This window comes from Scomber scombrus, chromosome 21, assembly GCF_963691925.1.
Source record: "Scomber scombrus chromosome 21, fScoSco1.1, whole genome shotgun sequence".
NCBI classification, from domain to species: Eukaryota; Metazoa; Chordata; class Actinopteri; order Scombriformes; family Scombridae; genus Scomber; species Scomber scombrus.
In genome coordinates this window covers 11729111-11749743 of record NC_084990.1, presented here as the reverse complement: position 1 = coordinate 11749743, position 20633 = coordinate 11729111, and the positions used below count along the sequence as shown (strand labels likewise).

General features: G+C 41.1%; 2 protein-coding genes across 2 annotated transcripts; both read right to left on the bottom strand.

Annotated features, from left to right (window-relative positions):
* Positions 1–11500: 11500 nt before the first annotated feature.
* On the bottom strand, positions 11501–15401 carry LOC134003862 (stonustoxin subunit beta-like). The gene is made up of 5 exons (XM_062443214.1): positions 15350–15401; positions 14088–14150; positions 13843–13982; positions 13360–13742; positions 11501–11846 (listed from the first exon to the last, which is right to left on the bottom strand). The coding sequence occupies exons 1-5, from the start codon at positions 15399–15401 to the stop codon at positions 11501–11503; spliced, it is 984 nt and encodes a 327-aa protein (XP_062299198.1).
* A 1302-nt stretch (positions 15402–16703) lies between these two features.
* Positions 16704–20082, bottom strand: LOC134003861 (stonustoxin subunit beta-like). Its single transcript, XM_062443213.1, has 5 exons — positions 20034–20082; positions 17885–17917; positions 17711–17773; positions 17471–17613; positions 16704–17132 (listed from the first exon to the last, which is right to left on the bottom strand). The coding sequence occupies exons 1-5, from the start codon at positions 20080–20082 to the stop codon at positions 16704–16706; spliced, it is 717 nt and encodes a 238-aa protein (XP_062299197.1).
* Positions 20083–20633: the final 551 nt, after the last annotated feature.

The following is a 20633-nucleotide window of genomic DNA, read 5'->3' as shown; positions in this document are numbered from 1 at the left end:
GAAAGCTGATAGTCAGCAGTGGGCCACACAACAGCCTCAGGAGAGCTGGCATTATTGCTGTACAAGAGGAAGATATTAAAGGCATTTTAAGTGCTATGATAGGAACAAGGAAGAGAGGCGAAAAGTCAAGTCTAAAATTACTCTCACAGGACAGCAGAAGGCAGGCCTGGCGGGTTGGTGGCACAAGATTTAAATGTAAGCAGCGTGGGTGAAAGAAATCCAATTTTATATCTAGGAATTCTATTGTTGTTTTCATCCAGCACATATTGGATTGACACATACTGTACTATAAGCATGCCACAAAACATTCAAGCCATTGCTCAACACACAAATGGTAATCATGCCATCTTATAATTAGTACCTCACATGTTCAGGCCATTTGGTTTTGACCAGGAAGGTTGTGACCTCAGATGCCCAGGATGTCCAGTTCTCACAAGGGAACAAATCAGTCTGCCTCCAGATATTTACGACCCCTCCCATTTAGCATTCTACACAATAAGCCCTGTTGACTGACAGCTGCATAGCTACTTATCATCTCCTGTTACACACTGAGCAACCTGTGGAGCGCTCTCACATGGGAAGCAGGAACAATGGTGTCAAGGCTCATGGGTAATGTAGTTCTTTTGAGGACTGACAAAATGTTGATAAATGAAAGTTAGGAGGTGCCACAGTGAAAAATGGTGCGTCATCACATCTGTCTGTTACATTCTCACAAGCGTATACAATGTGTTGATGATGAACACAATGTTGATAATATAGCTCTACAAACCAAAATTAAGAAATATTGTCTGATGAAAAACAACTACAGTGTGGAGCCTTATGTGAAGCAGATTTGATCAAAAAGTCAAAGATCTCTGTGTACACATGCAGTTATGTTCAGGTACATTACTGTTAGCTATAAAAACAGGCAGCTTTACTGAAGAGAAAATAGTAAACACTGTGTGATTTACATGAGACTGAAGAAAGAGTTCATTTTATGTTTTACTGCTCATTATACGATGATTTGATGGCAACACTATATAGTAAAATGTGCTTATGTCTCATGAGTTTTTATGGATGAATAATTATAAGAAACTTGAGCTGTGTTTCAGGAAGGGAACCTTTTGTGAGGCATGTTTTATTTGTAAAGCTTGGTCCAGAAGACAAAGTTCTTTGTTTGCAATGTAATTTAAGAAGTTTTGTTCTTGTGTGTGTTTGACAAATGATTCACCATGGCAACTATATTTTGATGTGGTACATTTGGGCTTGCCACTTGTATGTCCATTACACGCTAACAGAGAAATGCAACATTAAGAATAAAGTACAGTATAACACATTAATTAGTAGTAAACATAGACATTAAATAAAATAAAGTTTATAAGAAAACCTTTTGATAAAATTAAGTGTTCAAACACAATTTAGAAGAAGATACTGATGTGGCAATCTGGAGCTTCTCAGGCAGGCCATTCCACAGCTGAGGAGCCCTAACAGCAAACACTTACTGCAGATAACTTTCGTCACATTTTTAAAATCATCATTTGGGATGTTGAGTCAACAAAGGAATGATGAATTACAAGTAATACTGTAGGATTGTGGTTAGAAAGAAAGTGGAATAAAATGGATACAAGTAATTAATTGTAATTATTTTAACACAGATTACAAATTAGTTGGATTAGTGAAAAATTATGCATGTGATGCAAGTGTAATGTGATATTATAGGATGTAATTTTATAAGTAATATTTCATTTAATATGAAATAAACTCATAATTCATCATTGGGTTTAATAATTATCTGTTTCTATCCTGTAATAAATTAGCCAGTCATCATGTTATTGGGTTTTGAGTGCAAGTTATATATAGGTGAACACATTACACATGATACAAGTATGCAACCCACATTGTGATGATTGTTTGCTTTCAGTGGTGTACAAACAACAAGAAACCAGCAGGTGGAGCCCTTGAACAATTTTGATTATCTAGCAAACTTAACCTGATAGTTGTACCAGAATTTTTTTAACATAAACAATTATTTTATTAAATATAGTCATCATACAGACACATTTTAAAAGTCATACAGCAATTAGATATTATGGCAGAAAATCAACAAAGCCTATAGAAGACAGTGACAGTCAGACTTGTAATGCATCTTTTTTACAGAAGATGATGCTGTTGACTTTCGCATGACTTGTAACCAACTGTGGTCAGAAAGACAAATTTGTACAAAAAGTATGGAAAAAGTATGCCAATGTATAACCACCCAGTCTAATAGTGTTTTAATGGTCTTCGTGGTTAAAGGGACCCACTGCCTAAAGCACCTTAATTAAATAACAGAGGAACCTGCAATTCCCCACAAATTATTTTGCAGGTATTTAAGAACAATAGTTAACACCAGACTACTAAAGAATATAATTTAATGTGTTTTAATGCAGTAGCAACGTCAACATTTCATACTTGTGTGAAAAGGTTTTTGTGTATACCTGTGTGTGTATGTCTATGTGTGTTTGTGTGTGTGTGTGTTCTGTACACAAGCATACAGAGAAAGTGGTGGAGAGCAGCCAAATGTAACTGATGCTCCCTCCAGGCCATGTAAGACTGTACAGTTTGAATGCAGGCCAATAGCTACATGACAGTAAATCTGCCAGGGACCAATAGAGTCAGGATAAATGAGTGCTGCATATCATCGATAGGGTGGTGTCAGACCAGATGGGAGTTTTTATCCAGGTGTACATTGAGTAGATGTAATTTAGAATCAACAACCATCAAGCTGGTGCACAGTGTTCACAAGAAGCTCTTAGATGTTGTTTGAAGTGAGTACAAATCTGATTGTTATATTATAATGCTGTTAATAAATGATTTTGATCCTCCACATTTCATTATATTATTTGATATTATTAAATATTTCTGCATTTATATTTTATTTTAAACATGTTTTGGTAACACCTTATATGACACCCATGCCTATAATACATTTTTAAACATACTTATAGTGCATTTTAATCTGCTTATAGCACTGTATAATTATAATTATAAGAACTTAAATTAGGCAATATAACACATTATAAAGCATTTTATAATGACATAGGGTCAAGTATCATAATAATTAATGATTGCTGGTCACTCAATGACATTTGTTTTTGCATGGATCATAGTGTATTATAATTCCTGTTATTGTAATATATAATAGAATTAATGCACATAAAAGAAACATTTTTATTCACTTGTGTTCAAAGCAATGCACACAGCAGCATGAAATGTGGGACATTCGCATCCATCCACCCCCCTCGCCCCCCAACCTATATGTCATACAATATGTGTCACTTATATAGCGTATACCACTTTGCTCATGACACAAGCTTCGGGTTACTACACACATGCCTGGAATAAACCCACATATCCAGAAACAAACATGTAGGACACTGACATTCTGGGTGTGATTATTCTTGGATTATGGACTCCAATTTCCTTTAGTCAACAATCAATATGTGTACCTGTCACATAGGTTTAAGTGCGCAGAGCTCAACTATGACTGACCGTAAATTCTCACTGAGACTTCACAGGAACCACTGCATAAATCACAAATAGATGTCTATGATCACAGATGTACTTCAGCAGTTATATATAGGCTATTGTACACATGTAACAACAGCAAAAACAGCAACAAAAAGTCAAAACCACAAATTACCTTTTTAACCATCAGCTTTATGTATATGTTTCATTCACACTACACAGTTCAATGGTAGAGCTTCAGTCTCTTAAACTTTTCAAGTCATTAACACTGCAGGTGTTTGACCACAGTGTGGGCTGCAATGTCAGAGTGGTGCTGGCCAGGGACAGAAGAAGCAAATCAATGTTGTTTTTGAGGTATTTTATGTATTTCTTGAGAACCACTCATCCAAAGAACTTGACACTCAATACTGCACTTTCCTTGAGTCCCCAGAAATACATCAGCCAGTGTCAAGTTATGTGCTGTTGAAGTGTGTATTTGTTGACCACAGCTCTGCCCAAACTTGAAAACGGCTGATCAACTGCTGAAGGACACGATGGACAACTCAATTCTGTTCAATCTTGAGTTTTTTATTTTGGGTCAGAAGGGGATGAATGGGGTGTAACAGAATAGGTTAATAACCTAGGATAAACAGAAAGACAAAGGCATTAATAGCAAATAATTTCAGTTCACACTTCTTAATATAAAGAATAAATGAATTAATAAATGTTACTTGATAAATGAAAAGAAATTAAACTTATTCAGATTAATTCAACTCAAATCATTTCAAAAAGGTTAACAATTAAAGTAACAAGCTACACCAAAGGTCACTATTAGAGTACTAGAAACAAAGCACAAGTACCAAAGTACTTCTATAAAATCATAATAAAGTTTCCAATTTACTCAACAAAAATAACCATTGCAACCACAAACACGCAATTAAAGCATTTGGGAAGCATGGCCTCCAAACTTAAACATCTACTGTTCTGTACCAGTGGTGTCTTCAATGGTCAATCAGGAGCTGTGGCTGTGAGGTGTCTCCAGGAGCAGGCAAGACAGCTGACTGAGCCAGCTCCAAACATTTCAGACCATGCTTCCTGTATGGGTGCGCAGGTGAATGTGCTCCCTCAGGCACTTCCTTCCTCTTACCTGGGGTTCCACCACTGGTGTGGTTGCCCCCTGCAGGTTTGGAGTGTCTGGGATCTGAGACTGTGGCTCCTTTCTCAGTGAACCAGGTTTTGACACAACACCTCCCACTTGACCTCCTGGTTGCTCAACCCAAGGAGGTCACACCAGCTCTGTGATGGATTCAGTTGCTCCATTGTTGCTGCTCTTCAACTGGAAGCAGGACGACTATCCGTCTGACATCTCTGTGAAGAACTGTTGCAGGTATTTTGGTTGATGGATTTCTCACCTTTTGAGTGGGCTTCACAGTTGAGACTGGGTAGCTGGGGAAGGTTCTGACATGCACATCCCTTACGATTCCTTTTTTGTCAGCATTGACATCAATGACTCTGGCAAGCCTGAACTGACCTCGCAGGGTGTTTTGGTCAGCGAGCCAGACAACATCTCCAACGGCCACGTTCCTGTGTGCTGTGTGCCACTTGGTCCTGACAAAGAGGTTTGGTCCTGCTAATTGGCTCCATTTCCTCCAGAACCGATCAACTTCTGTTTGGATAGCTCTTAACCTCTTGTAGCTGTAGCCTTCAAAGTTAAAGGTCCCTGGTCCAGCTCTTCCAAGCAGAAGTGAATTTGGGCTGATGTACTCTACACAGTCCTCCCGGCTCTGAGTCCTGGCATCAATAGGTCTTTCATTGGCGAGGTTGGAAGCCATATAAAGGAAGGTTTGAAACTCACCCCATGTGAAGACTCCATTACCTCCCAGATTGTGCAAAGCCCGCTTCACGGTGCGGACAGCAGCTTCAGCAGCTCCGTTCCAGTGAGGCGAATCTGGTGGATGGATTTTCCAGCTCGACTCTGTGCCATGTTTGGAGGCTTCATTTTCAAGCTTTGACTTTTCCAGCCCGTCCAGATACATGTAGAGCTCCTTTAGGGCCGGTCTGGCTCCGACAAAGTTTTTTCCAGGATCCGACCACAGTTTTCTTGGATGTCCTCTCAATGCTGTGAATCGTTGGTAAGCCAACAGGAAGCCTTCAGCTGACTGGTCACTGACAAGGTCAGTGTGCATAGCTCTGGACGCCATACAGCAGAAGACAACTCCCCACACTTTGAGCTTCACTTTTTTCCTCACCTCATCCTTCACTTCATAAGGTCCAAATAAGTCCAATGTTGTGTACTCAAATGGATTGGCCGGTGTTATTCGCTCTGACGGAAGGTCGCTGGCATCTTCTGGCCTTGGCTTTTCTGCATGCCACACAGTTGTCAACAATCTTTTGAGCTAGTTTCCGGCCTCTTACCACCCAGGCTTTCCTTCTCATCCGGAGGAGTGTGCCTGCGATTTCTTCATGGTTTGCTTTGTGAGCTTCTTGAGCTAGAAGAGTGGATACCCATGATGTGCAAGGCAAGATTGGTACTGCAGTTTTTTTCATCATTAAAGATTTGGTATCTTCCTCCACAGAGTAAAAGTCCAGTGTTTTCATCTTTGACAACAGCAAGTCTGCTGAGAGTGGTGTCTGGAAAAGTTACCTCCTCTTGAGCTGGCAGGAAGAGATCCCTGAGTGCATCTTCACACTCCCTGACGGTAAGTGTTGCTTCTTTGGCTCTGGACTTGATTTGAGCTGAAGACGTTCTCACCCTCTTTGGTTCATCTGTGCCTGAAGTTCTGGCCAGCACTTCCTTCCACTCTGTGGCAGCTCTCCACACCCAGGCGATGACTCTGGTTAGTTTAGTTAAACTGCTGAATTTGCTGATGTCAAGGATTTTTCCCACTGCAAAACCAGCAGGTGGTCTCCGGATTTGGATTTGGTGTTTATCTCCAATGGGGCTGCTTTGCAGGTCCTTGGTTTGGTCAGTTTTACCTTGAGCAGAATTTGGAGGCGGTGGAATTGCAGTGGCAGATGGGGCATTTTGGTTTCTCCTCACCTGTGCTCGGGTCAGTGCTGCTGTAAAACATTTCCTTTGGAGCTTGTTTAAACTTTCTTTGGCATACGCAGCGACATCTTTGGCTGACTTTGTCGGCCACTCATCCACAGGTCGTGTCAGAAACTCTGGTCCATTCTGCCACACAGAGTCCTCATTGAGGTCTTCTGGGCTTCCTCCTCTTGTTATGATGTCTGCAATGTTTTCCTCACCTGGAATCCACCTCCAGTCCTCAACTGATGTGGACTTCTGGATCTCTCCCACTCTGTTTGCGAAAAAGGTCTGGTACCCATAACTGTCTCTCTGTATTGCTCCTAGCACGGTTTGGCTGTCCAGCAGATGGAGCCAACGTTCCACTTGCATCCGACTGTGCTTTTCAATGTATCTTCTGAGCCTTGCAGCAAAGACAGCACCACATACCTCAGCTTTCACTGGTTCTCCTTTTTGGTCAAGTGGTGTGAGCTTTGCTTTGGACTCAACAAGCCGGACCTGGACGCCTTGTTCGGTCTCCCATCTGAAGTACACAACAGCGCCATAGCTCTGGTCACTTCCATCAGAGAATGTTATTCCCCAGGGTCCTCCAATTCTTTTGACTGGTGTGAGGCTTCTGTGGAAGGTGATTTGGTTGAGCCGTGTGTATTCCTCAAACAGGTGGATAGCTTCTTCTCTAAGTCTTTCAGACAGAGGTTTGTCCCATGTGTCTCGTGTTAGAGTTTTGCCTCCAGCTTCCTGAAAAGCTCTTCTGACTAGAATGGCTCCCTTTTGTTTGGTAGGTGTTGCAAGGCCTATGGGGGTCATACAGGCTAGCCACTTGACTAAGAAGTTGTGTTCTAGTCAGTGGGTTTGGAGTTTTTTCTCTTACCCCTTTCCCAGGAAGATTTTGGCTGATTCTCATCTTCTTGTTTCTCTTTGAGAAGTTGATTGAAGTCATGAGATACAGTTTGTCAGATTCGACCAGGTACCCTACTCCAAGGGCTTTGTTGTCTCCTTCTCTCATTTGGTTGGGAAGAATGAAGACTTGATCCAACGTTTCTGGATGTTGTGATGCTTGTGTCTGCCTCCCACTTTGGCCTGACCGGACCCACGGCTTGAGGAAGAATCCACCTGCTTTCAGGACTTCTTCGACTGTTTTGGTGGTTTTGTCTAGCTTGTCCAGGTCATTATGAGATGTCAGGATGTCATCCACATAGGCATCCTCTTCAATGATCCTATGCTCCTCCTCCAGGTGAGTGAACATAGGCAGTTTTGCCGTCTCTCTCATGGCCAGTTGTGCGATGCACCCTGCTGGTCGATCACCAATATTGACTCTGGTGATGGCATATTCCTCAATTTCTCCATCTTCACTGTCTCTCCAGAGAAGTCTGTGGAGGTGCATCTCCAGATCTTCAAGCCACACAGAATTGTACATTTTCTTGATGTCACCTAGAGCAGCATGGACTCCTCTTCTGAACCTTAATAACACTGCTCGGATGGGATTGAGAACATCAGGCCCTTTCAGGAGGAGGTCGTTCATGCTGAGCCCTCTAAACTTCTGGCTGCTGTTCCATACCAGTCTCACAGGTGTTGTAATGGAGTGTGGGTTTGGCGCCACCAAGTGGCTGACATACCATACTGGGCCTTTCCAGTCAGCGATGGTTTCCTTGGTGAGTTTCTTTGCTGCTCTCCTCTCCACCATCTCATGGACTTGAGTTGTGTATGCCACCCGCCACTCTGGTTCTTTCTTGAGCTGTCTCTCTGTCCGTAGAAAGGTGGCCTCCACTCCATTCCTGTTATTGGGCAGGGAACTTGGATCCTCAATCCAGGGGTATTTTGTGTCCCAATGAGCCTCCTGACTGTGTGCATCTTTTTCCACGTAGGTAAGGCCTCGTCTGATGATCTCCAGTTCTTTCTCCTCGCTCAGAGTCATGTCTTTACCTCCCGGTTGACAATTACCACATCTGCATCCTCCACACATGGGTTCACAGGCTGCTCCAATGCTGTCCCATTTCCACCAGTCTAAGAACTCTCTGCCAGCTGTGCTTTTGGTTTCAGCCTTGATCTCGTGTATCTCAGCAATTTCTTGATACTTCACTGCTGTGGTCCTCATCGATCGTGCAAAGTGAGTCTCAGAGTTGTGTAGGGCCATGACCACGACTTCAAAGAGGTCTGGATGCGCTCCGCCGACGGTCTTTCCTAAAGGGCTCTCCCAAAGGATGAGATCTCCTACTACCTTTACTCTTTGTGGGGCGAGTCTTCCTTCACGGTGGCTGATGAGAAGCTCGACGTGCTCTGGTCTGTGGAGGTCTTCCAGGCTGGTGTCAGGGAAAAACTTCTTGAGTTGTTGCGGTTTGATGACTCTGTGCACTCTTGCAATTTCATCCAAGCCATAACAGATCAGCTCATGAGCTCTCTCTGTGCCTCTGGGTGTCTTGACTCTTACCTTGAGTAAGTATCTTTTGGTCTTTACCTTCATGGCCATGCCTCCGACTCCATGGACAACCAGTGTGATTCTTTCACTTCGTAGTTTCAGTCTTCTGGCAGCTCTGTGAGTGATGTAGTTGGTGTCTGATGCTAAGTCAATGAGTGTTCCAATCTTCTGCCCCGCATTGGTGGTTACCTCAAGGAGCATAAGAATAACTGGTAACTCACATGTGTTTGAGTCCATCACTCCAGGTAGGTTTTTTCCAGTGCAGTGTGATTTTGCAGCCATGTTGGTGAAAGCTTTCCTGAATTTTTCTGCCATGTCTGGGCGGAGCTCAGATATTAATTTCTCTTGTTCCTCTGTGAGGGTTTGCCTTCTGGTGCTGGGTTTTCCCACTTTCTCAGATTCTTTCCCCTTGAATCCTCCTTTCAGGCAGAGAAAGAAATGGTGGTCTCTCTTGCAGTCTCTGTTCCTGCACAGGTAAGTGTCTGTACATTCCTCGTCCTCTTCATGACACATGAGGCATCTTCTGCATGCTCCTAGCTTTTCAACGGCGTTTAGCTTTTCACCAGGCTTTAATTCTTTGAACCGCTTGCAAAAGAAAATCTTATCTCTGTGCCTTTCGTCTCCACAGACAACACATCCTCCTCTTCTTGTGGACTTTGTGGAGGCAAACCTCTTCTCCGGGTAGGTAGGTTTCTTCTCCGGTCTCTCACCTACACCCAGTTGGTCTAGTTTCTCTAGAATGTCCTCCTGAGTCTTTAAAAATGTGAGGAGGCTATCGAAGTGATTGTCAGGTGTGACTCCGTTTCTTGGATTGACCATGAATGTCAGCCAGTCCCTCTTCATATTGTCAGGCAGTTTGCTCTCTATGGATCTGATCACCAGGGGATTCTTGATGGCTCCAGCACTTTCATGCTCGGTGAGGTCATTCAGGGCCTTTTCCACAGCTTGAATTAGGTCAATTACCTTCCTCGGCTGGTACGACTTCAAGGGAGGGATCCTCTCCAGGTCCTCGATTATTTCCAAGGCAATTGCTGACTTGTTTCCGTACCTGTTTTGAAGCACTCTGAATATGTCTTCAGCAGTGTTGTATGTAGACAGCCGCAGGTCTCTGCATATCCTCTCGTCCACACTGTCAAGGAGTTGGAACTTCTTTACCTCCACTGAGCCAGTCGGTTCTCCCTGCTTTTGCAGGCTTTCCCAGTCTTTCCTCCATCTGTGGAAATTCCTCTTGAACCCAGTGAATTTCGGTAGACTGGTTGGCTTTATTCTCACCACTGCTTGTGGAACCGGCTGTGGAACTGCCATCAGTTGGGGCTCTGATCCTCTTCTTCCCTCTTCTGCAATTCTTTGTGCGGTGAGGAATTCTGCTCTCCTGGCCTCAAGGTTGCTGCGGAATGTTCTCAGGTCTTTCAATCTGCCTTTCAGGTCTGCTGTCTGATCATGTGGAATCCATTTTTCCCCAGTCTTTCAGGCTCGCTATTGCCTCATGGATTAGCCTCTCTGCTTCTCTCAGCTGCATTTCGTAGCCGTCTCTATTGATAGCAGCGATGGGGTTTGCTTGGGCTCTGACACAGGCTCTTTCCGCTTCTCCAATTGCAGAGTGAACCTCCTCCTTACCGTATCTTGGCCAGAGGTTGGATTGGATCGCTTCACGGATGTCCCCCAGCCTCGCGTCGCACTCTTCTATTGTCCTTTCAAGCTCAGCCTGCTGGCGCATGTCGAGCTTGACCTCTTCATCCTTCTCAGTTCCTGCTTCAGCATCTGCCAGTAGACCAGCCCTGTAGTCATCATTTGCATCGCTGACACATCTTGCCAGGGAGCTGAGCTTGTAGAACTCCTCTTGTAGTTCATGTTTGACCAGGCCATCTGCAGCTTTGCTCAGATAGTTTGCCTGTTTGGTGAAGGCACTTTTAGCTGAGGTCCTCTCTTGCTTCAGTTGCTTGACTGACTTGCCAAGAGCCTCCTCCGCCATGGTGGAGAATTTCCAGTCCTTCTCGTCGACAGCTTGACTTCAGGCCTTTAATCCTTGTCCTCACTGTCCACGGTGGTTATTAACTGTCAAGTTATGTGTTGTTGAAGTGTGTATTTGTTGACCACAGCTCTGCCCAAACTTGAAAACGGCTGATCAACTGCTGAAGGACACGATGGACAACTCAATTCTGTTCAATCTTGAGTTTTTTATTTTGGGTCAGAAGGGGATGAATGGGGTGTAACAGAATAGGTTAATAACCTAGGATAAACAGAAAGACAAAGGCATTAATAGCAAATAATTTCAGTTCACACTTCTTAATATAAAGAATAAATGAATTAATAAATGTTACTTGATAAATGAAAAGAAATTAAACTTATTCAGATTAATTCAACTCAAATCATTTCAAAAAGGTTAACAATTAAAGTAACAAGCTACACCAAAGGTCACTATTAGAGTACTAGAAACAAAGCACAAGTACCAAAGTACTTCTATAAAATCATAATAAAGTTTCCAATTTACTCAACAAAAATAACCATTGCAACCACAAACACGCAATCAAAGCATTTGGGAAGCATGGCCTCCAAACTTAAACATCTACTGTTCTGTACCAGTGGTGTCTTCAATGGTCAATCAGGAGCTGTGGCTGTGAGGTGTCTCCAGGAGCAGGCAAGACAGCTGACTGAGCCAGCTCCAAACATTTCAGACCATGCTTCCTGTATGGGTGCGCAGGTGAATGTGCTCCCTCAGGCACTTCCTTCCTCTTACCTGGGGTTCCACCACTGATGTGGTTGCCCCCTGCAGGTTTGGAGTGTCTGGGATCTGAGACTGTGGCTCCTTTCTCAGTGAACCAGGTTTTGACACAACAGCCAGGTATGAAGTAGATCAGAACAGCAGCCAGAACAATGCTGTCTAACATATCAGTCCAAAGTCTCCTGTAGGTGTTCAGTTGGATTGAGATCTGGTGACTGCGAAGGCCACAGCATATGATTCACAACATTGTCATACTCATCAAATCATTCAGTGACCCCTCGTGTCCAATAGATGGGGGCATTGTCATTCTGGAAAGGGCCACTCCCATCAGGATAGACATGTTTCATAGGATAAGGGTGATCCCTCAGAACAATTTTGTATTAATTTACAGTGAGCCTTCTCTCTAAAGGGCGAAGTGGACCCAAACCATGCCAGAAAAATGTCCCCCACAGCATATAAGAGCCACTAGATCCCCTCACTGTAAGGGTTAAGCATTCAGACCTGTACCAGTTTTTCCTTTAATATGTCACCTGCCTGAACATAGAGACGGACAGGGATTCCTTGCTCTATATAGAGAAATAACATACAGGGTCATTTAATTTTGACCCACTTATGTATACATGTTCCAATGACCTATGCATTGAATAATCACAATAAAACATGACCTTTACTGTATGTAATGTGCTATAAATAAGAAGGACAAATGATGGCAGTTAAAGTGCATGAAATACTTGCATGACTCATGAGTAGTTGATCACTGCAGCTCTTCTTGAGGGTTGCATGATGCATTGGGCCTTCAGCAGTGTGGATGTTCAGTCTTTGTTGGTGTGCCCCACTTTTAGTTCTTCTAAAGCTCATGCTTAAGGTGTGAAGGCGGCTGAGTTGAGGCCCACCTGTCAATGTAGGAAAGTGATCTTCGGGCTGGAGCCTCTCACATATCAAAGTGAGGCCTTTAACCCAGCGGGTGTGATTCTCACTCCTTCTTCTTTGCTCAGCCAAAATCCACGAGGGATTGATGCTCTGAGTGCTTGACACTGTGTGTGCAACCTTATCTTTTCAACACACAAAGGCTTTTACCCACTGGGCAATGATCACTCATGGAAAATAAGAAGCTGTAAATAGTCCTATGATGATTTCATTTTAAATGGTTATCAGTAGATATTAAGCATGAAATTCAGTGGATTTAGATGCTTTCATCTCTATGACAGTTACTATTTTGCAGCTTTAAGAAACCTAAAATATGACAATTTCCTTCCATACGGCCATAAATTACGTACAAGATAAGGGGGGAAAAATCAGTATATCACCATTCATTTATAATAACTCATTCTTTATTTCACAATCCATAAAGTCACAGGACATTCAATATTCATAAATATCCTATATAATACTACTTCATACAAATTCAATGAGATCCTATAGAATCAGACATGTATAATAAAGGACAATCAGACAAATAAATACACAAAAATAGAAAAATATTTCTGAAAAACATAAACGAAAAGTTTAAGAATAACTAAGGTTTTCTTTGAACAAATACCACAGGCAGTACCAGACCTTAATGCATGTGTGACTCTGATTAAAAGTGATTTGAGCTATTAGATCATAAGAATTGGGAGAATATGTTAATATAGCATCAACTACAGTTAACAGTAACATTTCAAAACATAATCAAAACCTATTTAATCAGCTTTGACAGTTTAATCTGCTATCTTCAGTATTGTACACGTGGATTGAATTCCCATCCAGAAACCTGGAAGAATCTTCTTCTCAATCGTAGTCTTTACCCTGTGCAACAGTTTAACCTCCCTCTCTGCACCCTCACCAGTTACAGTGTAAAAACTTATAATGCCTGCAGGCTGGTCGATGTAAACCCCAATAGTTGAGCAATATGGGACATCGTATATATCTTTGTTGACCCCGTTAAACCAAATCTGGTAACGTGTTCCTGACCAGCACAGACCCCAGGACTCCTCATTTTCTCCGAGGCCGCTTGGCCCAGAGTCTGACCTCCTTCCTGCTCCTTCATAGGTGGCTCCAATTACCACCCAGCCTGAGTAGTCCACTTCCCAGTAAGTCCTCATCTTCCAAATCCCCTCTTTGCAAACCACCTTCAAAGAAATGAAACAAAGAAAAGGAAGAAAGAAAGTTAAACATTTGTTTCTTTACCAGATAGCCTATAAATGTATTTGTATTATTGTTTTTACTGACCTGTGGAGAGCACTCATATCTTTCTGGTCTATCCAGGACAGGACAAATCTCCTCAGTTCTACGACACACCTTAGACCCACTGTCAGAAATCCACAACATCTTGTTGGCAGTCTTGTCATCCAAAGTCAAATTAAACCAGTCTACAGGAGAAAACCAGGTAATGGTATCTTTTATTTATAAACTAACAACAAAAACTGTAAAATATTGCTGATCATTTAATAATTTTGGATGAAAAAGTCACGTACACTTAATGAGCTCAGCTCTGCTTGTTGGCTCTTGGATGTTAGGCACATAGATGGGAACTTTTTCTGTAAGGAGAGGAAGTTGGCTTGAATACAATACGAAGAATGATGTTCACTATATAATCAGAATCAGAAACAGTTGTATTACTTTTTACAAGTGATGCAAGCATACAAAGAATGTGTCTTGGCTTGTGATACCACAAACGTGACATAGAAGAATAAAAATAGAACAAAAGTAAGGTAATAATAATAATGAAATAAACAAAGTAATGTTCAAAGTATGAGTATAGGTCAATGTATGCATGAGTCCATTACCTGCATTTGTCTTCTCATTCTTGTTGGATTTAATTTTCTTTCCTACAAATGTAAAGGCCTAGTAAGGTTAAACTGCCTGGAGGTGAAGAGCTGTTTACTGCTCATGACACAACACTCTTAACAGTCTTGACATGAAACATGATACTCAATGAGGAATTGAAGCAATGAGTAATTCATAAACATTTGAGACAAGTTGTGAGTAAGACTAAGAATTTGACAAAAGTCTGCATGTTAAAAAATGACAAGACAATGATGGACAGTGTGGACAATTTTTTCATTTTTAACTGTCATCACCTGATTCTTGAAATATCTTATTCATGAGTAGCCCTGCAGCGGGTGAAACTGGGAACCCCCACTGTAAGTATCTTCTTCTATGATACTTTCATAACAATTTTTTATAATGGAAAATATCAATCAACATCATAAAACAAATTACATTCATATATTGATTTTCCTCTATGCTCAGGAAGAGTGGTGCATTATCCTTATTACATTGAGTAATGATGACAGAAGAAGGTCACTCTCGAGAAGTCACTTTTAAATACAGAAGACAAGAACACGAAATGTTTTTGGCTGCCTTCATTGATGTCAACTTGTGTTAGTGAACCTGAGGAAGCATGGATGCCCAAAAACTTTTGTCATATTGTTGTTTTTGAGCGCAAAGCTCTTCTGGCAACACAAAAGGTGGTTTATTAAAATGCGTGTAGGCAAAGTAATACTCAAGTTCAGCATACATTTGAAATACTTTCCCTTTAAGTTTAGGAAAGCAGACAAGTTGAGGAGTTTGTATGTGTGAACACTCTGGCTTTAAATTTACACCCAATAAAAACTGTTGGTTGTGTCATGCATCAGAAGCTCAAACTTTACCCATTTATTGCAATGAATCAACATCACAAACATTTATCTTAGAAAATGTTTGTTTGTTTTAAGATTGTACAAGATTGTTTTACCTGGTTTGCTTGTCTCTGACAGGATTCTTGTAGAATTAGGTCTGGTAGGCATCTTCAGACAGTGTGCTTCTTATCCACTTTGAGAGCCTTTAAGATTCTTCGACTCATCTAATGTAAAAGTGCAAAGTCTTTGTGTCCGTCTTGACTTTTATACCCTCTGTGAAGATGAGGTAGGCGTTTGAAGGAGGTGTTGAGGTCAGTGGGACAGGCGTACCGTGGGGGGGTTAAAAGGGGTGTATGCACTTGACTCTGACATATGGATATAATTAAGGCTGACACAGACATTTGACACCCTTGAAACTTCATGAGTCTGTTCAGAAAGGGAAGAAGATGGTTTTAAAAACTACTGACAGTAAGATACAGAATTTGGTCTTGTCAATTTTGTCAACACGACTGGTACATGAGGAAGCAGAACCACATAAATAAAGACACCTCAGTCAAACCAAAAATAGATGTTAAAATATAGAGCAGATAATGATTTATGCCACAAGGGGTCCATTCATTTTAATCTATACACCCACAAGGCTTCATGGATGTGAAAGTGTTACTAAGTCTTGCATCAAGTGCATTGATATTTGCATTGTTTAATAGATAGGATTCCCTATATTACAACATCTCTTGCATTTAAAAAAAAGTTTAACACTGGTAATCTTTGCAGCGGCCATTATGGAGATCCAGAACATTAGTGTGTTTGTTTTTGTCAATTGCAATACTACATCTACCATGAACTGCATGTCACGCTAAGAGCCCAGAGAGGTTTAGAGAGGAAGCTTATATGCCAAGTCAAACACCTGTTTGATCTATATTTATTGTAGAAGTCAGCTGATTAAAGTTATTAAATACAATGCAATATTTTTGCAAGTCTCTTATGTCAATATTCAGATTTAAAAGTCAGGACATAATGAACAAAATGTGACTTGTTAAATTCTTTATTATTTACATTTTTGCATATTAAACATTCTGCATACATTCACACTGAATTTAACATTTTAGCAAACAATAACAATGAAGGAATAAAAATATAGGATACAAATAAATATATCAATATAAACCAGAACATCCAAAAAATTGGAAGATGAAATAATCTATACCTGCTGCACTTTGTTCCCTCTGAATAGCTCTAAATTATGCGCTGTAAATCTGCATCAAAGATCAAAGGAATTTATCTACACTACACAATATGTTGTGATTATGATACAATGTGCATATGATTTAAGAAACAAAAAGCTGGTGCCGTGATAGTAAATAAGTGACATGGAAGATTAATCTTCACATGACATGTTAGTGTCATTTTGTGTTTAAAGTTGCTACAGTTCAGCTCATGATCACTGATGTTAGCTATAATGTGAGTCCTTTATTCCTCATTCTTTAGGATCAAACAGTGGGACTTTGTCCCCACCCAGAAACCTGGAATTATTTTCTCTTTAAACGAACTCTTAACCTGTTGCAAAAGTTTGACTTCCTTTCCTTCTGTGCCCTCCTCTCCCTTCTTCACCTTCTCCACAGCATAGAAATTAAGTATACCAACCGGTTGGTCGAGGTATACGCCCATTATAGAGGACTCAGGAATCCCCACGATCTCAAAACTCTGGCCCTTGTGCCAGGCCTGATAGCTTGAACCACTCCAGCCGAGACCCCAGGATTCCTCGTTCTCCCCCAGGCCACACGGTCCATCGCTGTTCCTCCTTCCTGCTCCTTCGTATGCCACCCCAGCCACGACCCATCCTGAAAACTCCACCTCCCAGTAGCCTCGGAAGCCCAGGATGCCTTCCTTGCAAAGAACCTTGCAGAACATGAATGAAAATGACAGTTTAATTTAGATGTTGTCGAACATAACCTGTGATTTACTGCATCTGCCACTGGGAAGAATTTAGAGCAGCCTCACTTTCTCCAACTTGCAACACCAAACCAGTTGGCTCAGGATTTAAATAAACACAGGGGACAGCCCTGAGGTCCATCATAGTGTTGCCCCTGTTTTACAGTCATATCAAACCCCTCCCTCCGCAGCATGGTGATGACAAGTTTATGACTCTATCATCTCATTTTTCAATATCTGTCTTCAACACTGTAAATCAACAGAAAATACATATTAAATATTGCATATTCATTATCTATATGTACCTGAGGAGCATACTCATATCTCTCTGGTCTATCCAAGACAGGACAAGTGATCTCATCAGTCATACGGGCCACTTTACTACCACTCTCTGTTATCCACAGCAGCTTATTGGCTGTTTTGTCATCAAAGGAGAGGTTGATCCAGTCTGAAAAACAGGAAGAAACTATTATTTAACAAAAAAAACCTTAAAATACTTTTGAACCTAGTTGTGGATGGATAAAAACAGATAAAGTTGTTCCTACATTTGATGAGATCAGCTCTGCATTCGGGTTCAGGGATATTTGGCTCATAGACTGGGGTCTTCTCTGAGGAGTGAAGTGACAGAAGTCAGTGAAATCAAGACATCTGCATTTACAATACAAAATATTTAAAAACCGAAAACCGTTGTCAAGCTTGTAATAACTTCACTGTCTTACCTGTGGGTGTGTTTCCAGCTTTGACTTTCTTTACTGCACAAAAAAAGAAAAAAAAAAGGAAAATGTATTAAGATGGATGTACTTATCGGTTCTAAATATTTTAGGCAACGGTATGTGTCAGGTTGTGTCTCGGTAGTTGATGAAGTGCCGCTACAAAACGGTGTTTACTTAGAAAACCATCTGCCTCTGTCAGATCATCACATCAGAAACCAAATGCTTTCTGGGTACAGTGGTTGATTCATGCCATGCGGCTGGAATTACCAAGACATCTCACATGCTGCAGCTTTGGCTTCAGTCACACTAGAGCGGAGTGTTCAGAGGAGTTTATGAGATGAAACATGTTTTGCTTCTACAAATCAAAATGTAGGATGTAGAACTAGTGTCTATTTATTGATGTGAATAATGCACCAGCATCAAGAGTTGGGGAGTCAAGTCAAAACTGTGTTACTTCTGATCTCAAATAAAAAGAAGTTGTATTGCAAAAGAGTTTATGTGAAGTTATGTTGACTTACAAATTTATCTTACAGGCAAAACATGTTGATTATCTCTAAAATTAATGATGTAGGGTAGCTTATTGTAACATACATGCAAAATAATTAGAGGTCTGCCAGACATTAGCAAATTAAGCTTCACTACAAGTAACAGTAATCATCATTAAATTAGAGGCTACAGAACAGGCGTAGCCCAGATGCCAGCTTTGTATCGTGTGTGTGAAGGCAGGGCTCAGTTTTAGTTAAGGACGGACATCAAGAAGAGGAGACACTTAATCTCCTCAGCATTAAGATGTCAACTTTGACTAACTCATGTGTTTTATTTATATCAAGCGACCTCCCTTCCAAAAAAGACACTAACCATTTCATTCACACATCCAAATCATCTCAGAACATTCACAAAGTTTGTCTTGGCAAACAGGAAGATGTGCAAAATTCATGAATTTTTAATGAAAATGACTTGAAGCACAATAGCGCAGGTTGTGTATGGTATGTGTTGAGACAAAGAGTTCAAGGTGAGACTTTGCTTTCTCAACTGCATGTAAATCTACAGTACTTGTCATCATTATCTGCATTTCTCAAACTTAACGGTTATTTTTACACCATGTAGTATGCACGTCACGTCTAAATGAGCTGAAATTTATCTCTCAGTTGACTGGAGGTTGACTAGAGACCACATGAACATTTTAAGCCACCTGTCTGGATATAGCACAAGGTGATGAAAATAACTGCTTTGTCTGGCCTCATTACAACATGACACCATACAAAACATTTAAGTCGAAAGGAGCCTCAGCCCCACTGCGGCAATCTGAATGGGGTTTGTTAGTCTGGCTGTGACAGGATTTGACTGATTAACTTCTTGCTGAATCTGATTTGATGGAGTTAAAACTTTAAAAGTGTGTAAATAAATACATTTTTATTGATACTGGAGCAAGATGCTGGATTCCTATCATTAAAAAGCCAAAAATCTTTTCTGCAAATAACAGCAACAACAAACTAGTTGTACAAGAGTAGACATTTGCAAGTTATCTTACAGATTCATGAGTCTACTTCTGTTTTCCTGCTGTCTTCCCTTCTTTCTGTTGTCTTGATAATCCAGTCTACAGAGGCTGACATCAATGAGTTCACACTGGATTAGACTGAATGCAATCCTGCCAAATATCATCTGTTTCCAAGACTGGCATTATGCTGCACATACAGTATAGCATGTTAAATACATACAGCATGTTAAATCTTTTTAATGCAGATGATGTTGACACTTGCAGACCCTTGCTCCCAGGCTGGCTGTAAAACCATTATACACGCCCCCTCATAATGACAAGCATGAAATCAGTCAGTGAAATATTGCATTTTTGACACAGACATAAACTCTATTGACCCATTCACTCAGGATTTGCCTCAGAGGATAATAAAAAGCCTCAATGATGCACACACAAGCTGAGGATATTAAATCAGTACGTTTAAAGCTTTGCTGATGATGATTTCTGTATTAAATGCAGCAACTAATAAATGCTGCAATACTTTAAGATCTAGATAATGATGGTTGTCATAAAGATCTAGATCCTGTAGATACATCTAGGAAAGTTTTAAATTTCATGTTCTGTATTTAAGCTTTAAACCAATTTGAAATTGTGTGAAATGCAGAAAATAAAGCTCACCTTTGTCTGGCCTCCGGGTGTCAGAGACGATTCTGGTGGTAGTGGGCATCTTGATACAGTCAGCCTGTCTTAGCCTGATGTGGCTGGTCTCTCTGAGGGTGATGTGGCGCAGTTGGCTATACTGCGTGACAGCTTTATGCCTCTCTTATATACTTTTAAACGAGGACAGAGTTGAAAGAATTGAGGTCATTTGGCGTGGATGTGAGTGAGACAAAAGTTTCCAAGAGGAAGAGTGGGAGGTAAGAGGCTTGTAATTGGAGCTGTGTATGCATGTTTTTCCTTAAAAAGGTTAGATGAATGTTCCAATGTCTGGAGGACACCACCTTGTACCCAGTAAGCCCCGCCTTCCCTCTCCACAGAACATCACTGATCTCATCACATTGCACACTGACAGCACTGGTGGTAGAAAAGATGATCATTGTATGCAAGCAAACACCCAGACACACACAAACACAGACACATTAACATGAATTCGGAGCATGCAAATGCAAATATTTCAATGTGTAAGGGAGATTGTGTGTTCTTCAAGCATGTGAAGAAGTGTGAGGTCGAACAGGTGCAAAAGTATGGTGCATTGAGAATATGACCTCAACTGTTTGC